At 43.1% G+C, this 25517-nt stretch overlaps 2 protein-coding genes across 5 annotated transcripts in view; one reads left to right on the forward strand and one right to left on the reverse strand.

Moving 5' to 3' along the window:
- LOC136838228 (zinc finger protein 271-like) overlaps nt 1–25517 on the forward strand; it is a 526618-nt gene that overhangs the window by 312137 nt on the left and 188964 nt on the right. The window lies entirely within an intron of this gene.
- Nucleotides 1–25517, reverse strand: part of LOC136838233 (gastrula zinc finger protein XlCGF57.1-like) — a 41396-nt gene that overhangs the window by 3125 nt on the left and 12754 nt on the right. For 3 of the 4 annotated variants that reach the window (XM_067103095.1, XM_067103092.1, XM_067103093.1), the window contains exons 2-3: nt 23255–24687; nt 22869–22997 (exon numbers count right to left, since the gene is read on the reverse strand). In XM_067103095.1, coding sequence (XP_066959196.1) covers nt 22936–22997; nt 23255–24452 — 1260 coding nt within the window. In that variant the 5' untranslated portion in view covers nt 24453–24687 and the 3' untranslated portion in view covers nt 22869–22935. Of the gene's footprint in view, nt 1–22859; nt 22998–23254; nt 24688–25517 lie in introns of all 4 variants that reach the window. The other variant, XM_067103094.1, reaches the window with a different exon arrangement.

Consider the following 25517-nt stretch of genomic DNA (forward strand, 5'->3'; position numbering starts at 1 on the left):
AAACGCCGACTGGACGTATTATACGTCGACTAAAATTGTCTGTTGGGTGCGGATTGGACGTACCGTACGTCGACTACAAAAAATTTCAACCTTCGGTCAACTCTGACTCGACTGAAATGGTCGAAAAACGCAATTGTAAGCTAAAACTCTTACATTCTAGTAATATTCAACCATTTACCTTCATTTTGCAACAAATTGGAAGTCTCTAGCACAATATTTCGATTTATGGTGAATTTTTGAAAAAAAACTTTTTCCTAACGTCCGCGCGGTAACTCGGCCGAAAATTTCAGAAATTCTTTCGTTATTTTGTCGTAATTTTTGCACCGTTTTATATTAGCCATTACATAAAGTTTTATATATGAAGATGTGCGCAATTTCATGTAAAATACAACAAAAAACAACCCATGGTTGTAGCTTTTATCAGTTTGGAAATATTTTCATATAAATCACGATAAGTGCCAAAATTTCAACCTTTGGTCAACTTTGACTCGATCGAAATGGTTAAAAAAGCAATTGTAAGCTAAAACTCTTACATTCTAGTAATATTCCATCATTTACCTTCATTTTGCAACAAATTGGAAGTATCTAACAATAATTTATGGTGAATTTTAAAAAAAACAACTTAAGCTAAAATTCTTTACATTCTATGTTTGCACCATTTTAATATTCAATCATTTACGTTCATTTTGTTTTGAAATAAATTCACGAAGTCTCGACCAAAATGGTAGCATTCTAGTAATATTCAATCATTTACCTTCATTTTGCAATAAATTGGAAGTCTCTGCACAATATTTCGATTTATGGTGAATTTTTAAAAACTTTTTCCTTACGTCCGCTGTAACTCGGCCGAACATCTCAGAAATTCTTTCGTCACATTGTTGTAATGTTTGCACCATTTTATATTAGTCGTTACATAAAGTTTTATATATGAAAATGTGTGCAATTTCATGTAGAATACAACAAAAATAACTCATGGTTAGCTTTTATCAGTTTTGAAATATTTTCATATAAATCACAATAAATAGAAAAATTTTACCTTCGGTCAACTTTAACTCAACCGAAATGGTCAAAAACTGCAATTGTAAGCTAGAACACTTACAGTCTAGTAATATTTAATCAAATACCTTCATTTTTCAACAAACGGGAAGTCTCTAGCACAATATTTCGATTTATGGTGAATTTTTGAAAAAAACTTTTTTTTACGTCCGCTCGTTACGAATTCATGCATCATTTTGTGATAATATTTTCTCTGTGTTGCTTTGATCATTTTACAATTTGTTATATACCAAAATCATTGCAATTTAGTGTACAATACAAAGACAAAAAAACTCGTTAGCTTTAACCGTTTTGCTCACAGCGCGATTTGTATACATTTATATATGAAAATTTTTTTGCAGTCATATATTTCAATATTTATATATGATGATGATATTTTTTCATTTCTGATGGTTTCATACTAAACTTCAGGCAATGACAAAAAAATAGCCAAAAATGAACTCTTAATCTTAAAAAGTAAGCATGCTGTGATTTAAAAAAAAAAAAAAAAAACTTTTTTCCGCTTTGGCGCTAACTCCCGAATGAACGCCGCCGGCATACGACAGACACTTTTGTAAATAGAGGCTCGGCGTTTAAGGGTTAAGGAATACAACAATGTAAGGGAAACTTAGAAGAAGCCATAAACTTAAAATATATCAGCCACTGAAACTACATTTACATTTTCAAAAACTTAAAAACTCTGCTGATGCCATTTTTGGCAAATATTGACAGCCAGTCTCCTCTCCTAAATGTCTGAGAAAAAATTATTCTTTTTCTATTATTAATTGCTCTATATATTACAATGAATCAATTATTTAATTTAGAATTTAAAATTAAGCATATATTCATAAAACATGTACCAAAGTATGAATGGAATTAAGTAAATTAAGAGATTTATAAGGATATTTCAAAGACTAATTCTGGCAATACCTAGAAAGGCGGAGTCTGTTTTTTGTACACCCCTGGATATGAAGGTGAATCTCTACGCTGATAAAAATTAACTGCAAGATTTAAAAAAGAATCTCTCTCTCTCTCTCTCTCTCTCTCTCTCTCTCTCTCTCTCTCTCTCTCTCTCTCTCTCTCTCTCTCTCTCTCTCAATGAAGCAGGTGCATGAGGGGTTTCCAATTCTCGGATAAATCAATAACTGGTCCTCCACAAACTATTCAAAGAAGTTTGAGGGCGGGGGTGACTTTCTTAGTGGTTTTGGGCCCAGAGAGAAATTTTGACAGAATGACATTAAGTGAAAGGACAAGACTGTCTGTCCTGCTTAAGTAGGAACTCCTTCCTCTGCGCCTCTGACCACCAGGCCCTGGGGCAAAAGGCAAAATAATTTTGATATATCGTGCGGAATAGTCTTCCATTTGGATGCAAAAGCTCTGCCAATCACTGACAGTCCTTGGTTGAATGGACGTTTAGTTATATAGTTCAGTTACAGAAATCTGTTCTTAGCAAATGCCTTTATAAGTACTTTGGTTTTCTTTTACTTTCAATTCAATTTAGCAGCTATATAATCAATTCAGTAAATATATAATCAATTTAGTTCCTATATAATCAATTCAGTAATGATACAATCAATTTAGTAACTATATAATCTATTCAGTAACTCTATAATCAATTCAGTAACTATATAGTTAATTCAGTAACTACACAATCAATTTAGTTACTATATACTTAATTCAGTAGCTATATTATCAATTCAGTAACTATATAATTAATTCAGTAACTATATAATAAATTTTGTTACTATATAATCAATTCAATAACTATATAATCAATTTAGTTACTATATAGTCAATTCAGTAATTATATAATCAACTTGACAATCTTAAACAATACTCTAAAAGATTAAGATCTGAAAGAGAAACAGAAAAATAAAAATATAATAGAAAGGACTGAAAGGGAAAGCAGAGGAATAACAGAAAGGTTTGAAAGGAAAACAGAGGAATGAAAATTTAATAATAGAAAGTTTTGAAAGGGAGTCTGCAAGGAATTAAACTGTAGTAACAGAAATGATTGAAAGGGTAACTGAGATGATTAAAATCACAATTGTTAAAGTAAATTGTATTTTTCCTAACTATAAAAACCATCGGTCCTTTACGTCGGGAATTACTCACAGCGAAGCTGAAACCGCTGTTAAACTCTTGAACAAGGTGGTTAGGCAGTAACTACCATCTGGCAAGTGGGAGTCCCGCCTGCCCAGATATAAACATTCCAATTTGCCTTTCGGCCCAGGTTTCAGACTAAGGGGTAGCATGAGGCGGGCATAAATGTAATTGTAAAGGACCTCAGGTTTGTATAGTTAAAAAAAAAATTACAATTTACTTTACATTAAGAAGACTCACTGGTTGGAGGGAGGAATCTGAGTGAGTCTCTGAACTGGCTGGAGTTCACCACACCTGGGATACTCCTACTGATCGAGAGAGCGAGGCGGAGTACCGTGCCTCCGACATATTGATCGGAGTACAGGAACTGCGAGATCAATTGTCAGACTTCTGGATCTTTTCAAATGAGTGAGGAATCACAACTCACACGAAAATAGGCTGGGAAGAATCTTAAGAGTCGGAGGCAGAAAGGCAAAAACCAGAAAAGGGTTTGTCTTATTGCCAGGGTCTTCTTCCTCCCCTTGCTAGAGGTAGGAGCAGGACTGCTTCTATGATTCTAGGAAAGAAAATAGAACAGGTGCTCGATGTGTAAGCTTACTGCATCACACGCCAGTTCCAGCAAATGTCGGTTCGAGTCCCATTCTCTGCCCGAAGGAGAAGCAGGGGTGCGAGGAAGGCGGAGGAGGAGACACCACTCTTGTAATCCCTCTCACTTCCAGAACCACACACTTTAGGCGAATGTACCTGTCCTCCTGTAGGAGCCGGGTAAGAAAACACAATTTGTTGAGCAGCCACCACAGCTCCAAGGGAAAAAAAAAAGGGGGGGGTTCCAATGACTTGTAGACAAAAACCCAAAGGTAGAAAGACATAAATGTGGTCTGATGAGACCACATCTCTGCTTCCAGACTGACAGATACTTCTGGAATGTGAGGGATGGACCAAGCCATTGACTTCGTGAGCTCTGGGGCAGAGTGTACAAGTGTTGTCATTGTCAGCTGCAGAATACTGCATGCCCTTCCGATCATCTCACGAAGCCAGAGAGAAAAATGTGTCCTTGGACACTTCTTTTTTGGGCAAGTTAGTACTAGTGAAAAGTTGTCGACATCCACTAGAGATGTCAAGTCTTCTTTGGAAATTACCGCAGCACCCTAACAGGACAAAGCAGCGACTGATCTGGACCACTGACTACAGTGTCCAAGGGGGAGGGGATCATGAAGGACTTGAACCTGGCAACAGGTGCCAACAGGTTCGGAGTTCGCTACAACATCCAGACCGGAGTCGAGCTTGAGAGTCAGATTTCTGTCTGAGGACTCTCGCATGGGCGTGTGCGGAGCAGGAGACAGGAACCCTAAACGAGAGTCACATGCTGCCCAGGGGCCTGAGGTCCCTGGGAGAGCAAGACCGATCGAAGCTTCTCATCAGTAGCTAAATCTCGACTGAGGAGAAAAGGGCTACCTTCAGGTGAAAGACCTAAGCCTCTCACAACTGAACCGGAGAGAAGCAACTCTCAGCGAAGAAGATGAGGAAGTCTGTGACCTGCTGAAGAGCGGCTCTTACCAGAGAAAAAGTCCTGTCAACGACACCCGCCAGCGAAGGTGGCTCCAATCCCTGGGGTACTGCTGCAGAGGATTGATAGAGGTTTCCAGCTATCTCCACTGTATTTAGGCGAGAAGCCCATGCTTGCAAGGGAAGCCGGATAGTCTCTAGTCGTGAAGGCACAGGGGTTGTACTGCCTGAGGAACAGCTTCATGTGTCGCTGACACAGAAGGTCGGGTCAGGGAGGAACTTTTCTAGTGCCTTGAAAGCAGAGCTACCAGGTTGGGCAAAAGGTGAAGTCTTCCAGCGTTCATCTAAATTCAGGGTGAATAATACTTTGCTGAACACCTTGCGAATTAGGTCTAATACGAAGGGATGATGAAGACGTCCAGGTTGTCCCGCAATGTCAGCATGCATCACCGTAGTGGCCTGTGGGTCTGGTACGATGAAGCAGAAGACTTGCAGACTTCTGTAGTGGCGGGCGGCGAACAGAAAGATGATAGGGAGCCCTCAAGTCGAGCATCCTCTCTGTGAAGGACTGAGTGAAGGGAGCACTCTGTTCCTGTCACTCGATGCCCGAGGCTGGGCTTGCCTGCCCAGTGTATCCCACTGCTCAGAATGTATCTGGCTGATGGCTCTACAGAGCGCACCACAGTTCACTCGAGCACCTGCAAAGTCAACCAAAGCAACAGGAGGGAAACGAGACCTCTTGTTTGTTGGCGTGTCACTACTGTGGTGTTGTTGCCCGACAACACCACAGAGTATCTCAAAAAAATGATCCTGAAACTCTCAGAGGGCTAGAAAACTGCCTTGAGTTCCAGGATGTTAATGAGAAGGTACTTATCATCTCGGTCGCACACCTTGAAGACAACGGTCTTACAGGTGTGCACCTATTCCCTGGTCAGTGCATCTGATAACAGAAGCATGTCGCAAGGAAAATGTGCAGGCATATGAAGAGGTTCTTGCTGATCAAGCACCAGCCTAAATCCTTCCTCATCCTTCAAGGGAGGAAACGATTAAGAACTGGAGGTAGACCTCCTTCATTCTCCATGAAGAGGATCGAAGACACAGCTGCCCCTGAGGGGACAGCTTCTGCAGCAATGACAGCACACTGAAGACGACTAGCTCTAGCCAAGCTGGCTGCCCCCGAAGTCGGGAACATGGGAGGGGAGACGTAAGGGAAGTTCAATGAAAGGTAGCCAAGACCCGGAGGAAAACAGATACCTCTCCTGAAGGAGATCCACTACCAGGTCTCAGCTATGTTGCTGTCATATAGTCCAATGCCTTGACAGTCATCCCTTCATCAAGGCACCAGCAGGAAGAGAACGCTGTTCTGAGCGCTCTCCCTTCCTCCCCTCCCTCTGCCTTCTTTCCGATTGGAAAGAAGGTTGAAAGAGACAAACGTATGTGCAATTTCTAAGAAGAGAATGAAGAAGGCTGGGTGTTTCTGCGAGCGCCCTTCGAAGCCTGAGACTTCTTAGGGGCTGAGGAAGGGCTGGCCTGCCATTGCCCAAAGGACAAGACAGTTGCCCTGGCACGTTCCTCAACTACTCACAGCGAAAGAGGGAGGCAGAACTGAGTAAAGGTCTGTTTCTAGGGTAATGTGACGACTCAGGACTTACTAGACTGAAGATCGGAATCAGAACAGTGTCCCTCTTCTTAGCACCAGAACTGCCCACAGGTTGCTGTCTGGTGCTGGGTAGGTGGACCCACCCCCCAGACTGGAACAGTCTCTAGAAAGGCAGAGTCCTCTTCAGGAATGATTGCATCCGAGGAGGCAAAGCCTTGAAAAAGTGAAGGATCACATTCAAGGGAAGGATCACAGATTTCATCAGGAGACCACCTGGAGGGACACCGTAGCGGTGTCCTCCAGGTTCGCCGTCTCTTGTTGTGAGAGTAAACACCCTTTGCAGCAAAGCGAAAACAGCGAGAGATCCGATTCCGGATGAGCCAGAGCCAGGACAATCTGCTAGTCGGCATAAGACCCCTCCGAGGCAAGAGGATACACTTGTTGGGAAAGAGGAAGGGGATGGAGCTTCACAGGGTGGCTCGACCAAAATGAACTCCTTGTCCAGGGAAAAGCATTCATCTGGTCAAGAATGCCCTTATAGCATGCAAGGGCTGCGGCAGCCCCAAAGAAACCCCTGCAAGGGTTTGAAGCAGTGAAGAGTTATGCACAGGGGATGCCGTGGTCCTCTCCCTGAGATCACTGTGCTGACAAATCGGCATGAAGATCTCTGCGAAATGAAAATCGAGGGTGTCCGCATCCCAAAAGAGAAGACCCTCGAGTCCTTCTGGAATGCCATACTCCCGATCTTCTCTCCTTGGAGGGAAGAACTTCGCCAGAACCCAGAAAACCATCCTCTACAACTTGGATGTACAGCGAGCTGATCCGAGAACCTAGCCCAAGACGTAGATCCTTGTAGTTTGAACTCTGATAAGAAACAAAACTTGTCGGAATCCTCCCTATTGAACTGATCCGAAAGGGTTTGAGGGAAGAGGTGATGAGAAAGAGCACTCTTATCTGTCCTGCTAGAACTAGCAGGACAGGCCGCTGTGGTGATCATCAGTTCAAGGTGATGACTGCACCATGGAGGAAGGAAAGGAACGCCACTGATAACCTGAGAGAGAAAAGTTCACTTGAGTTGAGCTGAAAGGAGCTGAACCAGGCGAGCCGAGTTGATCACGTAAAAGCATTCAGGGGCTGGGTGAGCAAGCTGAACCGAGCGAGCAAATCACGTAAACACGATCAGGGGCTGGGCGAGCAACCTGATTCGAGTGAGCTGAGCCAATCTTGTAATGTGATCAGGGGGTGGGCGAGGGGGCCGAGCCCAGCCGAACCGACCATGTAAATGTGATCGGTGGCTGGGCGAGCAAGCCGAGCCAGGAAAGCTCAGTTCTTGGCTACCGTGAACTAGCGCTGTCCTCCAGACATGCTCTAATCTCCTTCGAGAATAAGGTTTAGAGATATTTCTGAAGAAGGCCCACAATGTACTTACTTTCCTAATATCATGTGACCTGGGTAATGAGTGTGGGCTTGCCTTTTTAATGAGGGAAACTAAAATTATTCTTAGCCCTTGTAGTGAGAGTGGTTTATTTGTGCTAGTGTGAAGGAAAGTTGGACCTTCTGGGATGTTTGCCGTGACCTCTAGGTATACCTTAAGTGCTTGAACTGGGCATAATGTTTTGTCTGCTAAATAGCGTTTTCTTATAAGAATAGATTTCCTTCTTAGAGGATCCTCATTTTTGGCCAGGAATGACGGTCCAGGGACAATAATAACTGATTATCAACAGTTTGTGTGATGTATTGTCCCCGTCTAAGAGAGCCCAGTTCGCTAACATGGGCTCCTGATGCTAACGCAATCAGGGAGATCACCTTTTGTAGCATGTGAGTTGTGGTTGTATTGGGTCCGCCGAATTGAGGGGTAGATAGAAGTCTAAGTACCTTGTTCAGGGACCAAGTAACTGGAAGTCTTTCGGGAGCGGGTCTTTGCAGAGCAAAAGACCGCAGAGTGGAAGTAACAACTTCTATGCTGGAGCCAATCCCGAATCCATAAAGCAAAGGTTCCGTTAATGCTGCCTTGTATGCCATGATTGTTGTAACCACAAGATATTTGTCTTCAAAAAGGTACATCAGAAAATTTAAAAGCGTTTGTATAGAAATCTTGACTGGGCTCTCAGTATGGATATAATCTAACCATATCTTCCATACAGACTGGTATTGCTGGATAGATGATGTCCGTAATTTTTGCACTAGGTACCTAGGAATGTTGGGCGAGTAGTTTTCATGGTAGATATTATTTTAAAAATCCATATGTGAAGGTCTCCGCTCAGAAAGGAGGATGCGTAAACGATTTTCCCTCCTACTTGCTGAGACAGAACAGTGGACAGTAGTGGAATTGATCTTTTCGCCCGATGTTGAAGTGACAGGAACTAATTCCTGTTTGGCCAATTTGGGGCTATTAACCTTTAAGGGGCGGCATAATTTATCAATGTGCAGCACCCCAGACCATGGAAACTTTGAGGTTGGCAAAATAAAAAAAAACCACATCGGGGTAAAGAGAATGACACGTACATTCACACTGTATAAATAAAAAAATTCTAAAAAATTTTCCCTACCTTCCACGAGAAGTTGAAAATTACTATTTACAACTCCTTGTGGGGCCTCATTTACAAGACAGTCGTAAATTTTACCAACTTATATGTTTTTTTTCATAAATAAATTTATTGTATTTTGTAAAATTATTATTACTGCTCACACAATATCAAAACAAATTAAGAAATAAAAGCAGTAACAAATTTTTGGCATATGTTGTAAAATATTCACATAAATTCACGAGAAGGAAGATTCAGTAACTTATTTTTACTTTTGCATGCTTTTTCTAATATTTCTTTGTAATTTTCTTTGTAAAATTACATTTACAACTGACATGCTATCGTAAAGACAAAAACAAAAAACAACAGGAACCTCTTCGTATATTTACAAGCAAATTTACAAAAAGACTCATGTGAGAGAGAGAGATACAGTACTTTCCCCCTTGAAGTCACAAGCATTATTGATACTGGCCTAACTCTCACGCCTGTATAAAAGTTGCCATTAGTGAATTTATAGCATATAGAAGCATTGGCACCTTTGTTTCGAATCATTATTACCATAACAGTGGTGCGTAATTCTGCTTCACACTAAAGCTCAATCCGTCCACCTCCCCAAACCTGTTTTACTTCACACTGAGGATCAATTCTGTCCCTTAAGGGTTAAGTAAGCTGTTTCTTTGAAGATTAGGAGTTTGCTCAGAACCTTTGAAATCTGGGACAATGGAGGAAAAAGATATAATGTCCTCCAATTGTTCCAGTCTTGTAGGAAGGCATCTCTTGCTATTGCTTGATTGTCCAAGTTCAGAGACACATACTGGAAGTTCGTGATTCTCGTATGTGGCGAACAGGTCCACTTCGGGTTGTGGAAGCATGTTGGCTTTTATCTGAAAAGAGTGGTTGTCCGACATCCACCCTATTGAGGTTGTCGTTTTCCTTGATAGAATGTCTGCTATTACGTGTGAGACCCTGTGAGATGAATTGCAAGCAGGTGCCATTTCTTTACTTGCGCCATCCGAAGGATGACTAGCATTACCATGTTGAAAGGAGGTGAATGTGATCCCAGTCTCTTGATGCAGGACACTGCAGTCGCGTTGTCTAGAACCAACAGAATATGTGTCTCTTCTGGAGGTTTGAGTTCTTTGAGAGACAAAAGACAGCCATCAGTTCCAGGAAGTTGATATGACACTTCCTCTGAGTAGCTGACCAATCTCCCTGCCACCTGACGATCCTCCAGATGTCCTCCCAACCTGTCAACGAGGCATTTGTGTGCATTGTCACTCTTACAGATGGAGGAGTCAGGGTGACCTGTTTCGCCAGAGATTCTTTCCGGGTCCAAGGCCGAAGTATCTCCCCAACTTTCTGATTTTTTTGGCGAGATGGATCTCGCATCTTTTTTCTTACGTGCAACAGCCAAAATTTGTTCATGTTTTTCAACTGCAATCTGAGTACAGGCAGTCCCCGGTTTACCAAGGGTCCGGCTTATGACGTTCCAAGGTTACGACGCTTTTCAAATATATTCATCAGAAATTATTTCCCGGTTTACGACGCATGTTCCAGGGTTGTGATGTGATGTGTTGATCCACGGTAGAAATATTGCTTAAAATCAGAATAATAAAAAGCATTAAAAGTTTTTTGATGAAAAAGATTTTACACCCAAAGCATTTTTGTAAGATTTTCTCAGGATTTTTGACGATTTTTCGGTTTACGACGATTTTCGGTTTACAACGCGGTGTAAAAACGGAACCCCTGTCGTAAACTGGGGACTGCCTGTATTGGATATATTACTGATGCAAACTGCAGCAGACCCATCATGCGTTCTAATTGCCATCTGGAAACTCTGGACTGTGCCAGGAAGCTTTTGAGGTTTTTCCTTATTCTGTTTTGAGTTTTGATGAGGAGAGACATCAGGCCCTGCAGAGTATCCCAACACAGTCCCAGCCACCAAAAGCGTCTGCTGGGCATGAGGCTGGATTTTTTCCAATTTATTATAAAACCTTTTGACTGGAGTCTGTTGACCACTGCCTTTAGGTTTCTCAAGCACTCTTTTCTTGTGGAACCCCAGATTAACCAGTCATCTAGCTAAGCTATTAGTTGTATTCCTTCTTTCCTGAGTTCCCAGACAACTACTGTCGCTAATTTTGTAAAAATTCTTGGGGCAATGTTTAGCCCAAAAGGCATGACTTTGAACCTATACGTATCTTTCCCTATCCGGAACCCTAGTAAGTGGCGGAAGGGAGCGGCAATAGGGATGTACCAGTATGCGTCTTTCAGATCTACAGAAACTGTCCAAGTCCCTTTTGGAATGACTGAACGTACTTGGGCAACGGTAATCATCAGAAACTTTTGGCACACATTGTACTTGTTCACTGTTGATAGGTCGAGGATCACTCTTCATTCAGAGGAATCCTTTTTGGGAACACTGAAAAGACATGCTTGTTGGTGAATATACGCACATTTCTCTATGGAACCTTTCAACAGGGCCTTCTGCACATCAATCTTCCAGAGAGGGGTCTGGTTCTTGAAAGAACCCTTTGAAAGGTTGGGGGGGGACGAGACCATTTCCACCCCAGCGCGTTGAAAGCAACGCTGTGTCCCCCAAGGAGAAGACTTCCATTCCCTGTGGTGTCTTTGAAGCCGACCCTCTACCAAACACTTCCTAATGATATCGCCTCTTCCTCTACCTTTCCCCTTGATGGGCACTCCAGGTGTTGCTTTTCCTTTTCCATTATAAGATGGTTTTCGGACCTTGCTGATGTGGCTGTTGCTGTCCTTTGAAGGGGATTGTCCCTTCTGACCACCTACCTGTTTATGAGGAAAAGTTTTGGAGGTGATTGCAGGCTTGTATGATTTTTGATGAAAGCGAGACTTTGAACTGGGTAAAGGGAAAATTCAGGTTTTTTGTTTCCTGAACTCTCCTTTTCCCACAAGAGCGTACACTGCACAATTTTGTTGCCGTGCTTGCTTGTTGAGTTGAACTGAGTTACAACAGAATCCTCAAACAGGTCCTCTAATAAAGCAGTCACTGGGAAGTGACTTGTTGGAGCCTTCCAATGTTTCCATTCGCGCTTTTAGGCGCCAGTCTGAAATGTCATAGGGTGCTTCCCACTGGGTTCTCAAAAGACTTTTAGCCAAAACAGCAAAAAAACCTGGAATCTTCTGGAAGCCTTTTGGTGGCAACTCTAGCAAGGTGGAAGAGGTTAAGATACTAAGGAGGTGGGTCCTAGCACGAAATTCTGACGAAGCTGTCTCATCTGAGAGTCTTCTCATAGGAGTCCCAAATTGCTAAGTAGCTACATCTAAGGGGAGCTTTTTCCTTTCAAAAGGGAGCTGAGGCACTGCCCATTCCTTGGTGGAATTTTTTGAAACTGGGAGGGCTGTGGCAAATACTACATAATTCTGAAAGTCTGCCTTCACATGGCTAATTATTTCAAAAGTGAAGGGACAGAAGGCTGGGAGTACTTGGTGAGCAAGTTGGGTTTTATTCAGAATGGGAGTACAGATCCACCTTCCGTTGGCCTGGTAAAGGGCATCATCTATAACTTTTAATGCTGTATCCCCACACAGGAGAACTGTTTCCTTTTGAAGTTTCTCCACATCTGGCAAAGGTGGTATCATGTGCCATTCTGTATTAGGGAATGCTGCCCTGTCTCTAAACTTCACATGTACAACTTCAATCATGGGTTTTCTCTCATTAATTAGATACAATCAGGAGAGAAAATGCACATTGAAGCATCTCACCAAGGATTATCAGTATCATCAGGGGGGAATACTGGAGTCCCTGTTCTGTTTTGATCTGAAGTTTTGTAGTTCAAACTGGCCATTTTGTTGGTTCCAGTTGGAATTCTAACCTTGGATCTTGCTTGGTCAGAATTTTTTTCCACTCTCCTTTTCGGTTGCAGGATGCAGTACTTTTACACTTCACAGGCACGATTTCTTTAATTTCCTGCTCAGAATCATGCAATATGTCCATTTATGTGTTGCCGTTCTGTGGCAAGGGCATCTTCAATGTTACTCATAATTTCCTTACGAAACTGATCATATGCCGCAAACTGTCCATCCCTTTTGGGGGAGCTTGTGTAATCTGACTGAGCATCCACAGCTGAACTGTGACTGCCTGTTACCCAGGGGGCAGAGGTCCTGGGTGAGTTACTATACCCCTCCGAAAATGTCACTTCAATTGGGGTTAAGTGAATCCTTGTATCCCTTTTGGGGGAAGGTTCCTGATCAGTTTCTGAAAGCTGCATGGGGGACTCAATTCCTTCTGGAGAGTTCCTACCATGGTTAGCTGAAGGTTGTGTCCCTGACCCTTCTGGGTTCAGCAAGGCCATTTCAGTAGCAATATCAACTCTGTTTGTAAGAAACCCACCTATAAGTGGAACTTCCTCTATTTCCCCAGGTATTGGGGACTGATGTTCCTGAGTTTTGGCCCAAATATAGATCTTCTGAGAAAGGGTTATATCTGCTGGCAGAGTTCTGCTGGAAAGATATAACCTCCCCTTCCTGAACCCTAGGACCCATCGTGACAGCTTAAAATGAGCTGTTTCATCCTTAAAACTTGCTGCCAAGAGCACACTACAAATTTTGCACATATCTGGCAACCAAGTAAACTTGTCTTGTTTTTTCAGGACTATGCTCACGGCAGGTGGTATGGGCCGTACCCACTGGCAAAGCAATTTGCTTCGAACACGAGCAAGTTTGCATGATGGCAGCCCTGTAGTGAAAAAGCCGAGTTGTCAGTCAGTCCCCGGCATAAGACGGTTGGCAGCCCTTCTGGCGCTTTTCAAATATATTCATGAAATTAAGACGCATGTTCGGGGTTGTTATTGACGGAAGAAATAACAAAATTAGAATAATAAATTGTTTTTTTTTAATAAATGCAGTTTACATTGTTTTCAATGCACCCAGAGCATTAAAGTAAGGTTTTCTTATGGTTTTGCGGTTTTCCGATCTTACGAGGTTAGCTTGATTACTAAACCGGGACCGCCTGTAATTAGTATAAATTGTTTTAGGGAAAATATCTATATTCCATCTTACAGGGCTTGATTTTAGCGTGTAGAACATTTTATAAAATATTGACACTTTGGGGCTTTGGTTAGTTTATGGCTGTATTATTTAAACTGTTGGTCCTTTTGCAATGGCTATGTGAAATTTTAATTTTAAATTGTCATGCCATTCAGACTAAACTTCTATAAACAAATTCAACTAACCCACGGTACTGTTTTATATGGCTTAGGTTAATGCTTCTAGTATAACCTACGTTCAAATAAGCATTGAGGATTTCTTAGAGGGTTCTCGCTTAACCTATTCTAAGCCACTTCTCATTCTAGGCTTATTTAAAACCTAAGGATATAAACTACACAGAAAATAACCCTCTTATATTCTGGTGTTCTATTTTATGTAGCCAAGACTACCCTTTTGTCAGGTACTCAGCCACACTGTTTTTAAGCTAATATATATTCCCTTAAAAGGGGATTCCTGTTCAATCTGGTTGGGCTACTGCCTGTTACAGGTTTATATCACTGTTAATGGTATGGGCTACATAAGACCCTACCAGTATTTAGCCTTACAGATAGGCTGCCGAGTCGTAAAAAACGGGGTTTGAACCCGAAGGGAAATGAAAACCCTATTTTTAGTCTGGGAGCCACGAGAGCCTCATGCAGTTACGTCTGCCTTAGGCAGTGCCCCGGCTAAATCCCTTATCAGAGAACTTATAGCACAGGGTTGGCACGTATTCATTCCGGTTAACGGAAGCTTGTCACTATTGTGATAGGATATCAGGTCTCGGGGTCTGCACTTTGACCCCCTATCCGCGCATTGAGGAATCAATTCATGGCTAAACATCTCCACTGGTTACACCTTTCCATTTGCGCTTCCGCGGCTAGTTCGAATGAATCGGGTCAAAACGCGACTACGCATCTACTGCGCATGCGCATGTTGCCAACCCAATGTAGGAATAGCCATGGCTCCCTAAAAGGTTATACTGTACTCCCTGCAAATGAAGGGGTGGGCATAACCCAATATACTTAATGCTAACTGGGAGGGTCTGAGGCTCATGCTCCCAGACTAAAAATAGGGTTTTCATTTCTCTTCAGGTTCAAACCCGTTTTTAGTCAAAGGGAGCCGAGAGCCTCATGCAGGTGTACCAGAGAACATTTTAAAGAGGCTTTTTGTATATTTATAAAGCCGTCAAACATCATTTGACAGGGAGGATGGACTTTTAGCCACTATCCCTAACCAAAAGAGCTTTTTCGCTTCCCTTGGGTTCAAACCGAAATCTAAAATCCTTTCCCTTTACGGCTGTAACAGCCCACCCTTTAAGCTGTCTCCAAAGAGACTGTGTATTGGTGAAGAGCAAAAGAAATAGACTATAATAAGAAAAAATAACCTACTGGTTTTTAAAACACTCACTCACTTTACATTTGTTTAACATTGTGTTTGACAAACACTCCATGCCCAGACCACCCAGTGTACTTAGATACGTCCTCCATACTAAAGTTACCGAAAAAGGCAAGTGAGGCTGCGTACTTACGCAGGTCATGTGACTTTGGGTCTGATCCTGGGAATAGATCTACAATTAACTTACAAATGCTGGTTCTGAGGCTTTCTAGGCAAAGTGGGGTGCTTTCGTTTGGTACCAGAAAGAGAGGGACCCTTGTGTGATATGGTTGGTGCGATCAAGGTACTTTTTCACTGTGGCCACTGGACACAGCTTCGGATTAGAGGGCAAAGGAGGGATAACTATGGGTTTCCGTCTAAGAAACGAATTCTCATTTTTAGCTAAAAAATCTCCGAATGAAAAAATTACTTTATTCTTTCCGAAAGAACAAAACTGATCTCCTCTTTTTAGCGCATGGATCTCCACTGATCTGGCTCCCATCGCCAGGCCCACTAAAAACAACGTTTTTTCTAACAAAAATTTCATATTATTGTCTGAACATCTGTTCAGAGCAGCTAGGATTATATCTATATCCCATGATAATTCACATGGTTGTTCACTCGGCCTGCGGAGAGCCATTGATTTCATCATCATTTCAAACACTTCTGAATGCACCTCTACTCCGAATCCGTACCTTAAAGGAACCGCAAGGGCCACCTTGTGATTTTTAATAGTGGAGGGAGCCAACTTTTTTACATCAAATACAAACAGAAAGAACTCCCCCACGAAGTTATTATCGATGGTAGATGGTTTACGGTCCCTAATAAATAAGACAAATTTGTTCCACACTGATTGATACTGTTTGGCGGATTTCCCCTTAATATTAGTGATTAGGAATTCCCTGACTTCAGGTGACCATTCCATGAAGCACAGGGATCTGAGAAAGTCCACACGTGAAGGCTTTTCGTCAGAAAGGAGGAGGCGAGACAGTTATCCCTTGAACCTGCTGAGAAAGAATAGGAAGATGTAGTGGCTTGTGATGAAAAGTCAGCTTCTGTAGGATTGGAAACCAAGGGCTGTTTGGCTACATTGGAGCAATCACTACTCCCCTTCCCTTGAACTCCTTGAGGAGTTGTACTACTTTCATTAATAAATTCGTTAGGGGAAACGGATAAATGTTCCCAGCAGGTTCCAGCCTCTGGCCACTGCCAGGTCGTGGGTAGGGGTGACAAAATTGTAATTTGTGACTGTCGCAGACAAGTAACAGATCCACTGAAGATATGGGTGATCAGGCCTGAATGACAGGTGTCCTCACTCCCCTTTCTGGGCTTTGAATCTGGAGAGGGAGTCCGCTAGGACATTCTGAGCTCCTGCAAGGTGGGATGCTGACAGAGACCATTTCTTCACCCGAGCTAATCTCATGATCCCCAGCACTATATGATTCAGTGGCTTTGACCTTGATCCCCCACGCTTCAAGCATTGTACCACCGGCTTGTTGTCTATGAACAACTGAATGTGAGATCCCCTCTTGGGTTTCAGTCCCTTGAGTGACAGGAGCACTGCCATCGTTTCTTTGATACTGATATGGCAAGATCTGAGGGCTCCCAACCACTTTCCGGACACTCTGTTCTGATCTGAGTGTCCCCCCAACATGCGTCCTTCGCTGAAGCATGCGTATGAATGGTCACTGAGACTGGTTTTGGGACTAGCCGGACTGAAGATTTCAGGGCCTGATTCGATGGCCACGGTTTGAGCACTGTCTTGCACCTCCTTTTCATCGGGACCTTGTGGTCTCTGAATGATTTGTTTGCCTTTAAAATGAGAATCCGGTTCAAATCCTTCAAAGTCGTTTTCAAGACTGGATCTACTATTGATGCAAATAGTAGTTTGCCCTGCAGCACTTCTAGGTTCCTTCTGGAAAAACTCTTGGCTTTTCTGAACCTCTTTACCTGATCTACTATTGACCTCCTGGAGGTCTCCTGGTAGGGCTAGCTTTCCGCTTTCTAGACACCATTGTAGGCCTAGCCATCTGAACTTCTTTTCTGGCTTCAGCCGTGACTTTTCCCAGTTGATTAGGAACCCGAAGTCCTGCAAGGTCTGAACCCTGTGGGGGCTACATTGAGGCCGAATGGCATCACTTTGAATCTGTATGACAGGCGACCCAGACGAATCCTAGATACTGGCGAAAATGAGGTTGGATTGGAATGTGCCAATATGCATCTTTCAAGTCGATAGAAGAGGTGTAGCTGTCCTTTGGCAAGGTATGTCTTATCTGATCTATCATCAGCATTTTGAATTAGGGACAGTTTATTGCTTTGTTGAGGACAGAGAGGTTCAAAATGACTCTCCTTTCCTGAGAGTCCTTCTTTGGAACACTGAAAAGCCTCCCCTGGAACCTGATAAAGCGGCATTTTTCTATTGTGTCCTTTATTAGCATTTTGTTCACAAATAGGATCGAATCTTTTGTGCTGCGCTGATGAAAGTATTTGTTGCGGAAGGGGCCCTTCCAATCCCAGCGCAGACCTTTCGATACCACTTGATAAGCCCAAGGGGACACTTTCCAGGCTTCCTGGAACCTCTTCAGTCTGCCCCCAACCTGAAATGTCTCATTGGTTGAACTGACCTCTACCACCACCTCGTCCTCCCCTGTTACCTTTCTTCCCTCGAAAGGATCCGCCTCTTCCACGACCGCCTCGAGCCTCCTGGAACTGCCTAAATTGGGATTGTTGAGATGGCAGTGCACTGCTGCTCTTCAAGGATGGCTGAGAGTGCGGCATAGGAAATTGTTTATGGGAAGAGGGACCTTGTCCTGGGTCTGACGCAGGAAGAGCTGGTCCTTTAAAAGCCTTCTACCTGCGTTTTACCCCCCTTAGGTCTGCTTCCGGGTCATATCCTAGTAGCTCCTCAAATTTAATACCTCGGTGGGTAGCAATATTATTCAGCTTGGTTACTAGGTCCCTAGGGAAGAGGTCACTACACATAGGGGAGGCGAAGAGGAGCTCCTTTACTGGCATAGACTTCTGGTCAGCAAATTTCAGGGCGTGACGTCTAAGTTTTAATTTGGACGCCGCCCAAGCCTCCAGAAGGTGAATGAATTTGTAACCTTGGGAGCACTGAATCTCTTTGCTGGTCACAGCGGTATGCCTGAGATTCCATTAACGTCAAGGTTGTAATGCAGGACATTAATAGTTTCCTCGCTCGAACTCCTGAACACACAGGGTGTGGGCAAGGTAAGGAGTGCCCATAAAAAAAGCACGAACGGGCATGGTTTGCTAGAAATTTGCCTTTCTTCATCACCTCTGTGAAGCCTGCTGATGGTTTTGTTATATCGTCCATGGGATCTGGCAGAACTGTTCCAAAGTCCTGGAGTTCCTTTAAAGAGAACTTCGTCCCATGGGCGGCTGACTCTACCCAGTTCTTTTCCCAAGATTTGAACAGTTTATTGGTGACAGATGGGAACTTCTCACCAACTGGTACTTTCCAGGCGGGAAGGTTCCTAGCAAGAACCTGGGTGCCCAGAGCACTACCTCCCAGGTCCTGGTAGATATTAGAAAGGAAGCCCTTCGCCTGATCCTGGGTAAAAATCATGGTTTCCTCCGGTACCATAGCCAGAGTCTTAGGTGTTTGGCATCGAAAGCTAAAACTTACCACCTTTGAAGCGGACAAAAGGTTTTGCAAACTCTAACCTGGCTAGAGGGGGGTGCATACATCACTATCATAGAAGATGCCATCCACCGCTCTAGCTAGCCGTGATGCCACCACCCAGGGATTATACTGCTCTGGCTCGTCCTCCACCAATCTCAAATCTAGGAAATCATCTATATTAATGGGTGGATCTGACACTTGTGCTTGCTCTGGAGTCTGTCCCAAGCCCCTGTATCCAAAGATTTTGCAAGTTGTAGTTCTATCAACTTGTCCGGCTTTGATTCCATTGCAGACATCCTAGCTTCTTGTACCGCAAACTTTCTCTTAGTAGAGGCAGTTGTGCGGACTGAAACATTATCCTCATCGATTTCCATAGGAGCCGATTTACTAGGGATGCTGCCAGGAATCGGTTGATCTACTGGGGGTCGAGGCTCAGCATCAGATAGATCCCCCTCATCATCCAGATTTTCAGATGCTCTCAAATTGATTCCATTCCCTGGTATGAAGGGGGGCACCACAGTGGATGATGCATTAGGATCCACCACGACATCATCAGGCGAGTTCTCATAACCCCTGACCGACTGAATTCTGGCCGTGGGGAAGAGAAAATCTCTTACACCTTTGTCTGGCAAATAGCCAAGAGGACCTTTTGGGCCGATTTTGGAGAATCCTCTTACCCATGCTCTTAAATGTTGTATATTAATATTTGCCATAGAGCCAGAAACAGTGTGATTGCCCATGAGAGCCCATGACAGCCATTCAGTACATATGTCACACCCTTCCGGACTCCAGTATGGATGGTCCTGCACTTGCACACTGCAGGAGCACACCTCAACAAAACTCATGCTGAGTCTTGATGGAGTCTATCCATTTCTTACAGGCAGCATCAGCGCACTTATTTGGCAAAGCCTATAAAAGAAAATACTATGAAACACCCCTAAAATGTTTAAGGAACTATGTTATATAAGCCATTACATCATGAGAAAAAACGAGCATATAGTTTTTATATACTCGAATGAGGTGACAATCATTCTACCATCTCTTTTTATATTCATGAATGAGATGACATTCATTCTACTATCTCGAATGGCTGGTTTCATGCCCCGTCGACATCCCTGTTCGAGGCTCGTCTCCAATGGGCGCTAGGCACAAGGGAAAAAGATGGGGGGTACTCACTGGGGGAGAGCTACAACTGATGGGCAATCTATGATCACGACCAAGGAAGTCCAATAGCATTGGGATTATGTCAGTTCTATGACAGAGCAACAGGTAAATCCATGCCATTCGAATCGACGGTATCATAGACCAAGAATGTGGGCTACCATGTAGGCTTAGCCTAGACTAGGGGATCTAGGTATATCCAATACAGGACATCGATCGCCCCAGACAAATAACTTTGGCAAGAATTGATACTCACGACTTCATTGGTGCATGGCAACAACCCTACAGCTAATTGAACGACATATCTTTATTTGAGTTCATAACTCATTTCTATACTACACTATTCGACATAAAGGAGCTACTATTTCGAATCAATTCGACATGAGAAAAACTACCATTTCAAAATAATTCGACTTGAGGTATCTGGTAACTCGAATGGGAGCCAGTGTATCATATGCAATTTTTGTTACGAAACGATTCTGAGTCGAAGGCTTCGACAGAGCTTCGATGGAACCTTCTAGAATGTTCCAGAAGCCCGAATCATTTTTTCCCCACCGATAATGGGACATAAATTGGAGGTTTTACACAATAAACTCTAACAAAATGTCCAAAATATAGTTAGGTCACATAAATAACACTAAAAGAATTATTTTTACCGAAAGCAGCTATCATCTGCTTCGGTAAAGCTAAAAGTAGCACAGGTTAGCCTAACTTTAGCGCTAGCGTTCGGGCTATCGGTAATTTCATAACAAGCAGGTTTATATAAACTTTCCAAGCATGTTTAACAGTTCACACTAGGGTTTTTTGACATGCTGAATCTAAAAATCCTACCCTACCCTATGCTTTTCGCTTTAATTAAGGCAGAATCCTAGCCTAAATACGGGTAGCGGCATGACGCCCCCGAGCCATCATTTCGGACACTAAAAAATATATGAAAATATTAGTTAAGCAGGACTAAATTTTGTGACTGCGGTAGGGCAGGTGCTTATCTTATTCCCCGCTGACTGAGATGAAGACTCCATGCCAAATAAAGTCGAAATCCTTCAAATTACGACGGAAAAGATTTGACCACACACACCAAAAGCTGCTAGCAGAAAAACATTAGGTTGGCAACATGCGCATGCTCAGTAGATGCGTAGTCAGCGTTTTGACCTGATTCATTCGAACTAGCCACGGAAGCGCAAATGGAAAGGTGTAACCAGTGGAGATGTTTAGCCATGAATTGATTCCTCAATCACGGCGGATAGGGGTCAAAGTGCAGACCCCCGAGACCTGATATCCTATCACAATAGTGACAAGCTTCCGTTAACCGAACGAATACGTGCCAACCCTGTGCTATAAGTTCTCTGATAGGATTTAGCCGGGCGCCGCCTAAGGCAGACGTAACTGCATGAGGCTCTTGTGGCTCCCTTTGACTAAAAAAACTAGGTTATTTTTATTGAGCCTAGAACACTGTTTATATGTAAACATTGGCTTATGTGTTCTTTCTTAACCTAGTATAGGGTATTACCTAACCCAGACTATTATAGATCACTCTTAAATGTCTGGCTATATAAAACCAGAAACTTACTAATATGCAGCCTTATACTGTAGTCAGGCTACTATTTTTGTCTAACTTTAAAACACAACTGCCTTCGTAAGTAGCCTTAAAGCTAGGCTACCATCTCATCCGGCACAGATTACTCTTTTCATCTAGCCCTAGATTGCATGGTCTGGCTAACGATTTTGTCCAGTAATGGGATGTTTATTAGAAGGTTATCACTTAATATGAGGTACTACCTAGTCCTGGATTATTTGGATCACGCTCAAGTGTACAGGCTATATAAAGGGAAAAATTCTGTAGCCCGTTTATCAAATCCTAGGGTCCTTGGTGTAAATTAGGCTGTGGCCTAGGACCATAAAAGGATATGGCTTAAAAGGTTCTTCCTTACTTTAATTTAGGTCGCTACCTAATCCAGGTTATTTAAATAACCTTTCGGATATGCAGTCCAAGGTTACAGGCTACAGACAAACCTCCATTCTAGTCTAAATTATTCTCACTGAATTTGTTAGGCTAGTATCTCATGTAGGCTACCACCTACGCTATATCAGACATCCTTATCTGAAAGGATTATCTAAATTAATAATAAATTGTGGAACATTTTGTGGGACATTTCTAAAGTTAAAACTTCTACACAGAATGACCAATTCTTCAAATTTTGCATTTTTCACAACTAGCAAACAGATCATGCGCTCACAAAACAAAGGCCGGTTTCTGGCTTTCATACACAAATTGTTGGTTTCAACTGTTCCTCAGTTTAAACTAACAGTTTTGAACTGGAGCTTAAAAATAAGCACTTAAACTTTCAATTTGAAAAAATCGAGAATCAAAGCGTTTTTTGTGAAGAACATCTTGTTTGTAAGCAAGATGGCAGACGCAATAGTCACTTCTACTTCTTGCAGGTTTTGACATTGGAAAACTAGGTTCAGCTTCGCTGAATTTAAGAGAAAACGTCCCCTCATCTTCGAGTCCATTGTACTCTATCACGTGTCATAGTGTTTTTCATTACAACACAATACTCAGCTACAAGACCGGGCTAAAAGATATTTCTTTGACACTAGTTGTCACCATGAAGCGCTGGCACACCATGGAGGGGTAACTCCTTGAGGACGAAACAGTGACTATCCTGTCAAAAATCTGCAATTTTAACTGAACAAAGTCCCTTGCTACATAAAAAAAAACCACAGTTTCAACTGAAAAAGTGCTTTTCTTTAAAAAAAAAAAAGAACCTACAATTTTAAACGAAAAAAGTCCCTTCCTACATGAAATATATCTGCAATTTTAACAGAAAAAAATTTCCTATCTTCATAACAAAAAACTTGCAGTTTTGACAGAAACATTTTAACCTCGATGAATCCACAGGCCTACCCAAAATACCTGTCCGCTCTCCATGACAAGGCTGATGTATTCTTCGTACATGTAGACCCTCCGACTCTTGAAGTTCCTACAGGACTTCTTCGTCTGAAGGCTTCCCTTGCTGCCCGGTAAGGATACTCCGCTCCATGGCTGAAAAATTTATTAATTAAATATTAGAATTAATTATTATAATTAAACATTAGAAATCCTATGTAAAGAACAAGGAACAAATTAGGATTAAATATCAGAAACTACGTCACATTGAATAAGTATTTTTCGAGCAAATCTCTGAATGTTTTTGTTAAAACTGAAAGTAGCGTTGTAAGTCTTGTAAGTAATGTGGACCTTCAGATGCGACTTCTGTAAGAACAAATTCCGACAATCAGTGCATCTGAAGGGCTTCTCACCCGTGTGAGTCAAGAGATGTCGTTTCAGGCTCTTCCTCCAGGAAAATGTTTCTCCACACTCCTCGCAAGCAAATGGCTTCTCCCCCGTGTGGATGGCCATGTGATCCTGGAGACTCGATTTACGGGATAACGACTTCCCACAGTCCTTGCACACAAAGGGCCTCTCCCCTGTGTGGATCACCATGTGGCGCTCGAGGTGCGATTTCTGGGAGAACGACTTCCCACAGTCATTGCACAAGAAGGGCCTCTCCCCAGTGTGGATCGCCATGTGGGTCTTGAGAAACGACTTCTGGGAGAACGACTTCCCACAGTCGTTGCACAAGAAGGGCCTCTCCCCCGTGTGGATCGCCATGTGGGTCTTGAGATTTGATTTGTGGGAGAACGACTTCCCACAGTCCTTGCAGGCGAAGGCCCACTCCCCCGTGTGGATCGCCATGTGATCCTTGAGACTTGATTTATGGGAGAACGACTTCCCACAGTCCTCGCACACAAAGGGTCTCTCTCCCGTGTGGATCACCATGTGGGTCTTGAGATTCGATTTCTGGGAGAACGACTTCCCACAGTCCTTGCACGGGAAGGGCTTCTCCCTTGTGTGGATCCTCAAGTGGCGCTCGAGAAACGATTTCCGAGAGAACGACTTCCCACAGTCACTGCACACGAACGGCCTCACCCCCGTGTGGATCGTCATGTGGTCCCTGAGGTTCGATTTCTGGGAGAACGACTTCCCACACTCATTGCACAGGAAGGACCTCTCCCCCGTGTGGTTCCTCATGTGTATCTCAAGATATGACTTCCTGGAGAACGACTTGCCACAGTCGTCACAAGCGTACGACCTCCTCTCAGCATGGTTCCAGAAATGTCGTTCCAGGTGGGTCTTCGTGGAAAAGGCTTTCCCACATTCCCGGCAAACGAAGGGCTTCTCCTTACCGACTTCCTTTCTGACGGGTGGCAAATTGTCTTCATCACTGATCGCTGACATAGAATCCTCAGAACAATCTTTCTCAATGCCATCGGACACATAACACACCTCCACTTCCATCTTCATTTCTGTCTTGATTCCCATTAATGGATCCAAAGATAGAGAAGGGCAGCTGGCTGGGGCATCACTGCCCGCTAAACCTATATTTTCGTGCTTGACGAGAGACATCGCTACTGGGTCCTCAGTCTTGCTTTTCAAAGGATATTCCAAGATGCTCATTTTAGCCTTTGGTCCTGTGATAAATAAACACCAACTTTTTTCACTTTCTTCTATATTTCCTCCAATTTCTCCTTTCACCGATGCACAAATCTGATATCTAGAATTTTATATTTCCTAATTTATGAACTCATTCAACACCTCACAGGAACTTCCACTTAAAGTCATTGCTGGACCCCCTCCATTTCCACAGCCTTGATGCCACAAACTGACAACTTCTTGCTCGAGGGCAGAAACTCTGAAATATGAGAAGGTAAAAGATTATTGGAAAACTCTACATAAAACTGAAGCTTTTAATTTGTTGTTCGTAACAAACCCATCAATCATATTGAGCCCATATCGCAGCCATGATTTCCACAGACACTGATTCCCAAGTCTTCCAGATGAAGAACAGTTGCCCAAACATAAGTGTCTGTAAACCAACAGTTCATTGGAACTACTTCATTCATTCCGTTGTGCGTCTCACAAGACTCTCCATTCTGGAATAATCTTGCTGTCGTGAAACCTGTGTTCCTGAAGTACTCACTGAATTAATGTCATACCTCAGTCTCGTCACCAGTCTCGGACTTGTTGGCATGGCAGAAGCAGGAGTAGGGAGAATGGAGTAGAATGGAATATAAAATCTAGGCCAAAGGCCAAGAGCTGGGACCTATGAGGTCATTCAGCACTGAAAGGACAGCTGAGAAGAATAGAAAGGTTTGAAAGGCAAACAAGAGGAAATCTTGCAGTTGTACTGTACTATGAAACAATTGTCAGGAGAGAGTTGAGTAAAGAAAGAGAATATGAACAGAGGTAAAGTACACGGAATGAAAGGGGCTGCAGCTAGGGGCTGAGGGGCTGCTGCAAAGAACCGTAAGACATGCCTATAGTGCACTGCATGAGGTGCACTGAGGGCACTTCTTCCCTATGGGGCGGGGGTGGGGGGGTGGAATAGTCGAAAGGAAAAATAGTCCTTGGCATCATCCTCTTGGCCTCTTACCTCCTCCTCCAGTCAAGCCAACAAGAACATACAGATTAAAGAGAGCACACAACCGACATCAGCTTACAGAACAAACAGAACGAGGATTG

Source organism: Macrobrachium rosenbergii, unplaced genomic scaffold (assembly GCF_040412425.1).
Source record: "Macrobrachium rosenbergii isolate ZJJX-2024 unplaced genomic scaffold, ASM4041242v1 282, whole genome shotgun sequence".
Lineage (NCBI taxonomy): Eukaryota > Metazoa > Arthropoda > Malacostraca > Decapoda > Palaemonidae > Macrobrachium > Macrobrachium rosenbergii.